The sequence below is a fragment of the Xyrauchen texanus genome, chromosome 20 (assembly GCF_025860055.1).
Source record: "Xyrauchen texanus isolate HMW12.3.18 chromosome 20, RBS_HiC_50CHRs, whole genome shotgun sequence".
NCBI classification, from domain to species: domain Eukaryota; kingdom Metazoa; phylum Chordata; class Actinopteri; order Cypriniformes; family Catostomidae; genus Xyrauchen; species Xyrauchen texanus.
Window position 1 is genome coordinate 19,181,938 of NC_068295.1, and position 12,187 is coordinate 19,194,124.

At 41.7% G+C, this 12,187-nt stretch overlaps 1 protein-coding gene across 3 annotated transcripts in view; it reads left to right on the plus strand.

Moving 5' to 3' along the window:
• Window positions 1–11,189, plus strand: part of LOC127660399 (regulating synaptic membrane exocytosis protein 1-like) — a 130,971-nt gene extending 119,782 nt beyond the window's left edge. For all 3 annotated transcript variants that reach the window (XM_052150601.1, XM_052150602.1, XM_052150603.1), the window contains 5 exons: window positions 2,253–2,403; window positions 7,516–7,628; window positions 8,461–8,562; window positions 9,476–9,615; window positions 9,702–11,189. In XM_052150601.1, coding sequence (XP_052006561.1) covers window positions 2,253–2,403; window positions 7,516–7,628; window positions 8,461–8,562; window positions 9,476–9,615; window positions 9,702–9,917 — 722 coding nt within the window. In that variant the 3' untranslated portion in view covers window positions 9,918–11,189. The remainder of the gene's footprint in view (window positions 1–2,252; window positions 2,404–7,515; window positions 7,629–8,460; window positions 8,563–9,475; window positions 9,616–9,701) is intronic.
• The last annotated feature ends 998 nt before the right edge of the window (window positions 11,190–12,187 follow it).

Sequence of the window (12,187 nt, forward strand, 5' to 3'; positions counted from 1 at the left end):
AAAAAATGTGTCAAAGTTTTTATTCTTACCTTTCAGTCAGTCTATAGATAAGTGCTTTGTTTAGTTTTTAGATATTTTTTGCTCTGACAGGCAAGAAGCTCTTTCTGTTGCCCTAAATAATCTGAGAGCCTTCAGAGGTCTGTTGATGAGAACACTTGGACCTTTTTATTTAACTCTTGTCAGAATTAGACACTGATAAATGTTTGAAGATGTGATAAATCTTGTGGAGTGAAGAGATTAATCTCTCTGCAACATGTTTTACTAAAACAACTGGCATAGCGCTCTGTGAGCCACCTCAGTGGCTGACATTTTCAAAAGATCTGTAATCCAGCAAAAGGCCATAAATAGTAAGGATGGCACCCCATTACATCTAGCAGAAGATGTTACACTAACCAGGGGCCAAAAGTTTTGTCTCAAGACTTAATTTATTCTCCTAAGTGGCAGAAGTAAGAATAGCCCGCTCACATGGGTATATGTACACACACATGGACGAATGCCACAGAAGGACACATCTTTTAAAGTGAGTATGTTGAGGATTTTTTATCTTTTAATAGTGTCATAGTTGTGACTATTACTGTAGTGTATGGTTTGTATGGGTTCTGTGGGGCACGAATGGGAAGGAAGAACAATGCTAAATCCAAATTATGAAATGCTACTAACTGTATAATCGTGCATTTAGGATGACAAATAAATGTTAACAAATAATGTTAGCAATTAAAATAAAACAAAAAAATGCTTCCCATTTTGATGTCAAAGGTTGTTCATCCAGTCAAACTCTGTGGTACTTTGGCGCAATATTTGTTGGTAGAAGATATGTAAATTAGGCAAATGCCAACATGGACAGGTAGCATAACATGCCCTCATTTAGCACGTTTACATGCACAATCTTACACCGATTGTGCTTTATACTCATGAGACCCGAGCGTGATTGCTGGGTCTCATGAGTATATTACATTTGCCTTTTTGATTTGAAACTAGTAGCACATAATAAACATGCAAAAAATACAATTTTAATAATTTTCTAGGCAAGGCAAGTTTATTTATATAGCACATTTCATACACAATGGTAATTCAAAGTGCTTTACATAGAAGAGATTAAAATAAGAATAAAAAAATAAGAATAATTGAAACAGTTTAGAATAAAATAAAATAAAATACAGTACAAACAGTAGGATACACAGTGGCACAGTGCTCATTCAGTAAATGCACAGCTAAACAGATGTGTTTTGATTCTGGATTTGAATGTGACTACTGTAGGAGCACATCTGATCTCTTCTGGAAGCTGGTTCCAGCTGCGGCTGGCATAATAGCTAAAAGCAAACTCTCCTTGCTTAGAGTTAACCCTTGGTATTTCTAGCTGATGTGATCCTAATGATCTGAGTGATCTGTGTGATTCTAGAGAAAATAGTTTTCCTAAAAATGTATGGCAACATATGTGGGCATCGGGACTAATTTGTGACATTTTAAATAATATCAAGCTATAGAAAGTCTGTTTTTTTTTATCAAATTGTTTATTATTTTTCCAGGATTGTTGGTTATTCATGATTTTGAGACATCAGAAATGAGCATACGGTAGTTGCATAAAGCTATTTTTTTATTTTAAAAATCAGATCAAACCAGAGACGGGTTTCAACGTAAAAACTTAAATTGATTTCTCACCAGATGTAGTTTTGTTGGCTTTTCTCCCAAAGACAAACTCTGCTGTGATCGGCACCATGTTGTATTGTCACATGAGTCCTTACAATGAAAGTTTAATGCTTTACTGACATCCCAGAGTCTTCTGAACTAAGATCAGTCAGTTTAAATTAATTTAAATTACGTTTTGCATTCATAGAAGCCAAATTACAACATCCACGCATGTGTACGTGTGAGGTTTAAGCCCAACAACATTCAAGATCATGTAAATTCCTTAAAAAAATAAACCTGTTGGCAGACAGTAAATTTTGTCCATTATCCTGACTTTGAGTTGCATGTAAACATCAATGTGGGCATGCCTGTTTATGTTTTGATGTCAAAAGCACAGAATAACTGGATGATTTGAAATCTTGTTTAAATGCAGTTTTCTTGCATTGTCTGATTATTTGAATAAACTGATTTTGTTGGTTATCAGCATATTGGTGTGCATGTAAATGCACTCATTCTTGAAAATAGCAACAAAACTAGTCAAGGTAAAAAAACAAATGTGGGTCCTGAAGCATTACCTTGTCAAAGGGCATAATACAATTTGTTTATTTTTTTTTTTGCATCCACAGAAGCCACCAATAAGAAGGCAAAGGGATCCAGTCAGATCCAGCGCAGTCAGGAGACGGGTATGGCAGTGGAATATCCCCGCAATGCCATGGCCCGCCAAGCCAGCCGAGAGTCCACCGATGGCAGCATGAATAGTTACAGCTCTGAGGGCAAGTGAGTATCTAGCACAATGTTCAGTAGCCCCTTCTTTGTATACACAACCTTGCAGATGAAGCCAGCAACATTATAAAGACGAGGAGACAGGCCACTTATAGAATAATTCATAATAAATAGGAGAAATTATTTCATAAAAAGAGCTAGTAACCTTGTTAAAAGAGTTTACTCATACGTTTTTAGCATGACTTGAGCTAAATTTATGATTCCAAGATTGTATTTCCAGATTGTGTTGCATAATCTTTACATATGGATTTTGAGATATCGGTCTATTAATCGGTCTAATATTTCATTGAAGTATCAATTTTGTCTCAGATGTTTCTCATAAAATATTTCTTAGGAAAAATTATAGACACAGCTGGCACAGTTCCCGTTCTGTCACTCACTCGTTGTTGTGTCGATTGTAGTGACACAAGGGGCTTCTTTCGGGAGCCTCGGCTACCTCTGAATATGAAAAAGGCCAATGAAAATTGGCAAACAGAATTGGCATGTCCTGCCCTGGATATACGGGTATAAAAGGCTGGGATTGTGCATCTGTTCAGTCAGATTCTTTCTTCGGACCCAAGCGGTTTTGTGATCAGCGAGCTGAGAAACTCACTAGTGTTCCACTCACCTCTAGAGAGCTTTGCTGTTGGATCTACGGCACACTGCCAGCGGCTTTCTCCCTCCTCTGCACGCCAGTGTAGTCCACGCCCCTGGGCACTTTGACAGCTTTCTAAAAGAGCAACAATTTCTCTAACAGAGCCATAAATTCTCTAAAAGAGTTAACGCATTGGCATCGAAAGTCTTTATAAAGACGCATCTTTCTCAAGATGCCCTCAGATATCTCTCCGCTTCTGATGGCCATAGGCGCTGCCTTGTGCATCTTGGTCATCTTGATCACACCAAGGCAGCGTTTGTGGATGGTCTCAGTCTCAATGATAGCGTGCCTCACAAACGAGCATGTGCAGGCAGTGCTGAATTGCCTCTCGTCGTTCAAAATAGGCACTGTGGTCACTCTAAAACAGTTCCAGAGTCTCCTGGGGCATATGGCATCCTCAGCCATGGTCGCACCGCTAGGGTTGATGTATATGAGACCGCTTCAGCTCTGGCTTCAGACTCGAGTAGCGAGATGGGCATGGCACTGCGGCACGTATCGTGTGATCTTCACCCCCCCTCTGCCGTCATTTATTGAACCCCTGGACAGACCTCTGTTTTCTGCGGACAGGAGTCCCCCTGCAGCAGGTGTCCAGATGCATCGTGGTCTCTACAGATGCCTACAAACAGGGTTGGGGCGCCCTGTGCAACGGGCATGCAGCCGCCGGTTCCTGGACGGGCCCACAGTTACGTTGGCACATCAACTGCCTAGAGTTGCTGGCTGTAATTCTTGCCCTGCAGAGGTTTCTCTCGCTGATCCGAGGCAAGCATGTTTTGATCCGTTCAGACAGTACCGTGACAGTAGAATAATATAATAATATAATAAATCGCCAAGGCGGCGTGCGTTCTTGTCACATGTCACAACTCGTCCGCCATCTCCTCCTTTGGAGTCAGCACTGACTGAGGTCGCTGCACGCCACTTATATTCCGGGCAGCCTCGATAAGGAAGGCTCCATCCCCAGGGGGTTCAGCTGATCTGGGACCATTATGGAAAAACATAGGAAGACCTGTCGCTATCCAAGAAAATCCCATTGCCCGCTCTGGTACTCCCTCAGGTCGGAGGCAAGTCCCCTCGGGACAGATGCACTGGCACACAGCTGGCCCCGGGAGCTGCACAAGTACGCATTCCCCCCAGTGAGCCTACTTGAACAGGTGCTGTGCAAGGTCAGCGAGGACGAGGAACAAGTCACTCTAGTGGCCCCTTACTGGCCTACTTGGACTTGGTTCTCGGATCTTATACTCCTCGCGACAGCACCTCCCTGGCAAATATAGGGAAAGACCTTCTTTCTCAGGGACGGGCACCCTCTAGCATCTGTGCTCAGACCTCTGGAACCTCCACGTCTGGCCGCTGGATGAGATGCGGAAGATCTGCGTGGTTTGCCACCAGCTGTCGTAGACACGATCAACCAAGCCAGAGCTCCCTCTACCAGGCAGTTAAAGGGGCATCTGTTTGCAAAGTAGTGCTCTTCCCGATCTGAAGACCCTCAGAGGTGCGTAGTTTGGTCAGGGCTCTCATTCTTGCAGGGAAAGCTGGAGGGGTGGCTGTCCTCCTCCACCTTGAAGATTTATGTAGCCGCTATAGTGGCCCACCACTATACAGTGGATGGTAAATCCCTAGGGAAGCACGACCTGATTATCAGGTTTTTAAGAGGCACCCGGAGGTTGAATCCTCCTAGGCCATGCCTGTTCCCCTCGTGGGATATCTCCATGGTCCTTATAGTCCTTCAGAGAACCCCCTTCTAGCCACAAGAGTCAGTCGAGCTAAGTGCCCTCTCCCAGAAGATGGCCCTCCTTATTGCGCTCGCTTCCATCAAGAGGGTTGGAGACCTATAAGCGTTCTATGTCAGTGACACTTGCCGGATTTCAGTCCGGCAGATGCTCATGTCATCCTAGGACCTTGACCGGGTTATGTGCCCAAGGTTCCTACGACCCCTTTCAGGGACTAGGTAGTGAACCTGCACACTCTACAAGGGTGTGGCATTCTCGTGGGCACTGGCCAATGGCACCTCTCTTGCAGACATCAGTAGAGCAGCGGGCTGGGCAACACCCAATACCTTTGAAAGATTCTACAATCTCCGTGTTGAGTCCGTTTCATCCCGCTTCCAGGATGTTCTTCCTCCCCAGCCCTCTGGCTCGCAAATTCAGTTGAGGAATTCCTGACCAGACCCACTACGGGTACTAACTACTCTGTACTGGAATAGGTGTACCATAGGTGCCGGTTATCATGGTAATCCCCTGTGATGTATTTTCCACGGTACGTCCCCCTGTCAGGTGGGCCCGTGGCTCCCTTGGGCAGTCCCCACTGCCCCGCTGTGTTTGTAGTTGCTGTGTCTCCCTCATTAGGCAGGACCTACCACTTCCATGCATGGCGTAACAGGCCCATGTGATGTATTTTGCCACATTTTCACCTCCCCAGCCTGGGCAGGATGTGGTCTTCATGGGGTCTTTTCCCCCTGAAAGAATAGGACCTGACAAGAATGCCCCCGATGCGTGTCATAGCTAGATGGCCCCAGCATAATCTAACATTCTATGAGGAGAAACGTTGAGAGAGAAAAGGCTGCTAATAGAGAGCAGCCTGCAGAGCAACATGTCGCTTGTTTCCACCCCTCAAGGGAAAACCTTGTTCGGATGCCGGGAACCTAATAAAAACAATATGAAGTCTTAATGGAGCGTTGGGGAAGGTTACATGCAGTCTGATGCCCATAATCCTTTGACACGCTACAGCTTGCTGCACCAGCATCAGCAGATCATGTTACTCGGTTCAGTGTAGGTGGCGCTATTGAATAGGGACCCCTTGTGTCACTACAATCGACACAACGTTGAGTGAGTAACAGAAGGGGAATGTCTAGGTTACTAGTGTAACCCATGTTCCCTGATGGAGGGAACAAGACGTCCCCCTTGCCACAACACTGTACCAAGCCGTTGTAATGGCCGAACCTTATTCTCGGCTCCTCAGTGCAGAACCTGTCTGAACAGGTGCACGATCCCCACCTTTTATACCCGTATGTATGGGGGTGGGACATGCAAATTCTGTTCACCAATTTTTCAATGGCCTTTTTCATATTCAGAGGTATCCGAGGCTCCCGAAAGAAGCCCCTTGTGTCACTACAATTGACACAACATCGCGTTCCCTCCATCAGGGGGTTACACTAGTAACCTAGATATTGTTGACATATGGTGAGAGTATAGAGCTATACATTTATCTGGATAACATAGCCACAGCATTCGAGTTTTTGGAGACTTTGGTATTGTGGTGAATCGTATCACAGTTTAAGACACAGTTGCAATATTTTTTGAAATTCTAGAGGAGACATGTGAGATTACTGGTGTCTTCCATTTGTACTCAATTTAATCTCATTGCCGTCTTGGAGAAACTGCTCAATAAATTTAACCGTTCAAGAGCTATGCATGCATGCTTATTGACTATATAGAAAATATCTGCCTTGAGGTGTTGCCAATATGACCGCTGAGTGAACTGACTTACCGTAAAGTGACTTTGATAAAGCATGTTTTGCTTCTAGGATACATCTCACCTCTCTCACCCCAAACTGACCTCCTCCTCAGCTCACACTCCCTCAAGAATTTCCTGTCTCTGGCAATTTTAATGCATCCACTACAAACTCATCACTCATATATAAGTGGACCCTCAACAAGCTCTGTGTCATGTGCACATGAGCATCTCACATCTAGATTTGTTTGGGAAAACCACATGGATAAGCTAATAGAGAGCAGCCTGCAGAGCAACATGTGATCACTGATTTGCAGACCAAATGCTGTGTCCACTACTTTCTTAGCTCCATTTTTGGAGCCAGATGGCAAGCAGTACTCCCCTATAATAATTAAAATATCCATCATCTGAGAAAAGGGACTTGACAGGGTCTGCTGCTGTGCAGAAAACAGCAGCCACACTTCCCTTTGCTGCTTCAGAGCAACGGTCAGTTGACCTAACTACTGTGTAACAGGAGAGTGTGATAACAGAATGAAATAAAGCTTATTTCATGTGAATGTGTTTAGTTGAGTCTGAAATCACATAAGGCCCTTCATATGGTAGCATGACACGGGCTGGCAAGTCCCTCAGACATTCCTGCAGGAGTTAGGTCATGGAAATTGTGCTGGTCTCAAAGGAAATATTGAGTGTATTAAGAGGGGCCTTAATTCAGGACAGGGTTTACATACCATGCTCAGCGTAAGGCAGTTAGAGGAGATGGTCTGCTTTTCAGTAGCTTTTTGAACTCTATATAAGTGCAGTAGGTTCATTCTACATAAGTAGAATAAGCTTAACCTGATCCATAAATCGGTTTGCATAACTTCACAAATAAACTTTTTTTTCAAACTTTATACCAAGGATTCAGAGAGATCTGTATATTAGTGATTCTGTACTCTTGGTTGCTGCTGTTATAAAATGTATTAAAGAGAATTTTACTGTGGTAAAGTATAATTCTCTAAATTACCTGTGTGTGTGTAAATGTGTGTCAGTTTGATCTTCTCAGGGATGAGGTTGGGTGCCGACAGCCAGTTTAGTGACTTCCTGGATGGTCTTGGCCCTGCTCAATTGGTGGGTAGGCAAACACTTGCCACGCCTGCTATGGGTAAGTAAATATCTCAGTATAGTATAAGTTGATCTAGGATTGAATGGTTAGTTCACCCAAATATGAAAATGATCTCATCATTTGCTCATCCTCATGCCATCACAGATGTATACGACTTTCAGCAGAACACAAAGGTTTTTATGAAAAATATTTTAGCTCTGTAGGTCCATATAATGCAAGTTAATGGTGGCCAAAACTTTGAATCTTCAAAAATCATGTAAATTCTGCATAAAATGAATCCTTAAGAATCCAGTGGTTAAATCCATATATTCAGAAGTGATATGAAAGGTGTGGTTGAGAATCAGTTCAATATTTAATATTTTTTTTACTATAAATTCTCTACCCTGCCCAGTGGATGGCAATATGCACAACGATTACGAATCAGTAAAAACAAAAGAAGAATCTGAAAGTGGAGATTTATATTAAAAAAGTACTTAAATATTGACCTGTTTCTCACCCACACCAATCATATCGCTTCTGAAGATATAGATTTAACCACTGGAGTCATATGGATTACTTTTTGCTGCCTTTACATGATTTATGGAGCTTCAAAGTTCTGGCCACCATTCACTTGCATTGTATGGACCTACAGAGCTGAGATATTCTTCTAAAAATCTTTGTTTGAAAAAAAGTCATAATCATCTGGGATGGCATGGGTGTGAGTAAATGATCAGAGATTTATTTTTGATTTTTGGATGAACTATCCTTTTAATGAAGTTGCTGCCAAACACTGAATTGAAATTATATATTAAAAAGCTTAACATGCGTTAAGATGGGTTTTTAATTAAGTGTCTATAATCTCTTCTTTTGCATTGTTTTTTGTGTGTTTTAGGAGATGTTCAGATTGGACTGATGGATAAGAAAGGGCAGCTGGAGGTAGAGGTCATCAGGGCCCGTGGTCTTACATCTAAACCAGGTTCCAAATCGCTGCCAGGTAAGGGTGTGCCCAAAAAAGGCTTGTTCTAATTAAATTCGAACTGAATATGGACCAGTGATTCATTATGTGTTTTTTACTCATTATGAAAACAGCATCAGTGATTTCTTCAGTGCAAGTCTCAAGGCGCTGATTTTCTTGTATGCAAGCTTAGGTATTTGCAGTTTGTCATTTATTAAATGATTTGTTACCTAAAGTGATTTACAATACACGTACAGTAAAGACATTGTCACTGAAGTAACTTGAAGTACACTGCTAGGATTAGGGCAAGCCCTAGCATTTTGGGGGCCCTAAGCAGATTTTCAAAATGGTAGCCCCCTGCCTACAGGTACACCTAACCAAACACACCCACATTAGTAACTAATGAAATTGCCAAAAGGAGGTCTCATCTCAGGTTGCAAAAAAACAAAAATTCCATTACTGGGCCTTTACCCTACTTCTTATCAACGGTTATCGAAGTGAAATTTACACAATTATGGCTCCATGCCACTTCAACGATTACATGGTATTTTTTTTATAATTTTGTCTGGTTCCATCTGACTCTTGCCATGTAAAGAGCCAGGCCGTGTGACCCATGGTAGCCAGTGCAAAATGGTCTACTCTGCTATAGCCCACAGAATGGGGCCCTCTTGAGGTTGCGGGGCCCTATGCAGCCACTTATGTCATTTACTATGTAGGGAAGGCACTGGCACTGCTTAGGATAATTAATGTGTGATAAAAACTTCTGATTCAACTGTTCATACTGTTTTTATTGCAGTATATGAACTTGATTAATACATTGTACTTTGTGTAGTAGTCTTTCATTGTACTCACTCTGATAATTGGCAAAGCCAGGCACAATAACTTCCTGTAGGATATAGTTATGTCTTTCATTGTGAATGGCCTTTTTGAGCTATGTGTCTGGTCTTCACAGCTCCCTATGTCAAGGTCTATTTGCTGGAAAATGGAGCTTGCAAAGCCAAAAAGAAAACCAAGATTGCACGAAAAACTCTTGATCCTTTGTATCAGCAATCACTGCTGTTTGAGGAAAGTCCACAGGGTAAAGTTCTCCAGGTAGGAACCAACTTAATATGTTTTTTGAAAGTTCTACATTTGTGTGCATTGGACATCTAAGCAATGCAAATTGAATGTGTCTCTAGGTAATAGTCTGGGGAGATTATGGACGCATGGACCACAAATGTTTCATGGGAGTTGCACAGATTCTTTTAGAACAGCTGGATCTTTCTAGCACAGTGATTGGTTGGTACAAACTGTTTCCCCCCTCGTCATTGGTTGACCCAACATTAGCTCCTCTCACTCGCCACACATCCCAGACATCACTGGACTCTTCAGGGCCACCAGGCACCAGGACCTAGTAAACCGATGAAGGTGCAATGCAAAACATGATCCAATGGACCAAGGACCCAAGGCACCAATCAGAGCCAGAGCGGCAAATACAGAGACAGATGGACAGAATCATGATCAAAGCTTTGCTGAAGCCTGACAATCACTTCTCTCTTTTACTTTTGATCTTTGGTTTGTATAGATTTCCTTTGATCCACTCTGCTCCTTACTGCATGTTTTGTTGCTAAGATGACGATTCGACCCAAATAAAAGAGAATAATGCAAGGCCGCTGAAACGTGATCCGCTTCATTTGACAGGAGTGGTGCTGGTAACCTAGATTGCTCTGGTCATTCAGCACATTTGTTCTCTAGCCATGTACAGAGTCTTTCAGAAAGGCAGCGATATGACAGAGAATCGGTGAGAGAGAATGGATGGCACTGCCCCTCCTTTATATTGCACTTATAGGAAGTCACTCTGCTGAGAGAGACCAGAGGTCAAGTTTAAAAAGGTCAAGATTTAGTCTTCTCAGAGAGTTTCCTCTCTACATCAAGGATGCTGTGTCCGAGCACAAACTCAGACTCAGATTGTGTGATTGTGTTATTGTGTGTGTGTGTGTGTGTGTGTGTGTGTGTGTGTGTGTGTGTGTGTGTGTGTGTGTGTGTGTGTGAGAGAGAGAGAGAGAGAGAGAGTGTGTGTTTGTGTTTAAGAAAGCAGGGATGCCTGAGAACCTTTTAAGTCTGTTTACAGCAGTCACCACTGGCTGCTTTGCCTTTTCACTTTACTGTTGATTTGGTAAATAGGCACACTTTGTAGAATGTGAAAACATGTTTAATGTTTTCTGACATTTGTGTCATACAAGCTTCATGGAAGACACAAAACCACTTGTATTTGAACACTGGGACTTTAAGAAGCTGCCACTATAACTTAGGGTTTTTTCTTTTCAACCCTACCAGGAATCTACAGGAATGGTCAACTCTTGCATTAGCTCACTAATACTTTTGAATTACAACAACTCTGGGTTCTTGCCATCACAACGCATATACGCATTACTGACATTTCAGAGCATTTTTATTCTGCTTTGTTTGGTAAAGGGCCTGTACATACCAAGATTATAATTTCTACACAACTTAAGTCTACATTATTTTAATGCAAATGCAATTGCTTGATATTTGAACAAAAAATTAATAAATGTTCAAGCTTTTTGGGAAAACCCCTCAAAAGAGGCCAATTTATTGTATGCTTCCTATTTTAATTTTATTTTTTTAAGATGTTTGTCATTTTTTGTTTTTTTTTTGTTTAGTTTTTAATAAAATTAATCTCACAGATCCCCCTGAACATTTGAATGAATGTGACAGTGGGTGAGAGGTGGTCTCGTAAGATGACCACTCACCACCAACAAGGGGAACAGCATGAATCTGGAACTGTTCCAAGTTGCATGCACATTTTGTAAAACAAGACAGACGAGAAAAAAGAGACTACAATAAGTGTGTGTTAGTTCCACAAACTGTAGGCCAGCTTGTATGTTGCATGTACTTGTACAGTTTGCTTGTACTTGATATAAATAGATTATCAAATAAAATGAAGCCATTCATTCCATGTGTGGGCATTTGGCCAGGTTCTGCCATACACACAGGCCTTAATTTGGGGCTGAATGTCTACAAGTTTCTAAATTCTTAACTTTTTTTTACCCTATGGATAAATAAGTGCTGTACTGTAGTACTGAGCAAACACAAGGCCCTATTTTATTAAAGATGTTGGTGGTGTTCACTGTAGTTGTACTACTGTGGGGCTCAAACAAAGGTAGATAACCTGTATAAAATTAGAGCTATCTGTATATGGAATATGATTATGATTATACAAAACTCACAATGACTTAGATATATATCAATATTAAAGAGGAGTGTATCAAGTAAACATCACCTATGTACATGCATATATTGTAAATATGAGTCTGCAGAGAAGTTTACTTATATTTACAAAGTGGCCCCATTCAAGTTATGTGATCAGTGCTCTGTCTCTTGATTCTGCTGAGCGGAAGAAGGGATGCCTCTAAAGTTGATTTTTTATTCTATTAATTATGCCCAAACTAACAAGAGAAATTTGGACGTCTACTGATCTGTTGCTTTATCATAAACACCCATGACTCCTTGTATGAAAGACAAGTTTACTTTATATGCCTGTTACGGCAGACTTATTTACTTTGTCAGTATTATTGAAGGATACTGATTGTTTACAGTTCATGTGTTCCACTGAAACAAAATTGAAAGTATTCACTGCAACATTTCTTGTTTGTACAGCAGA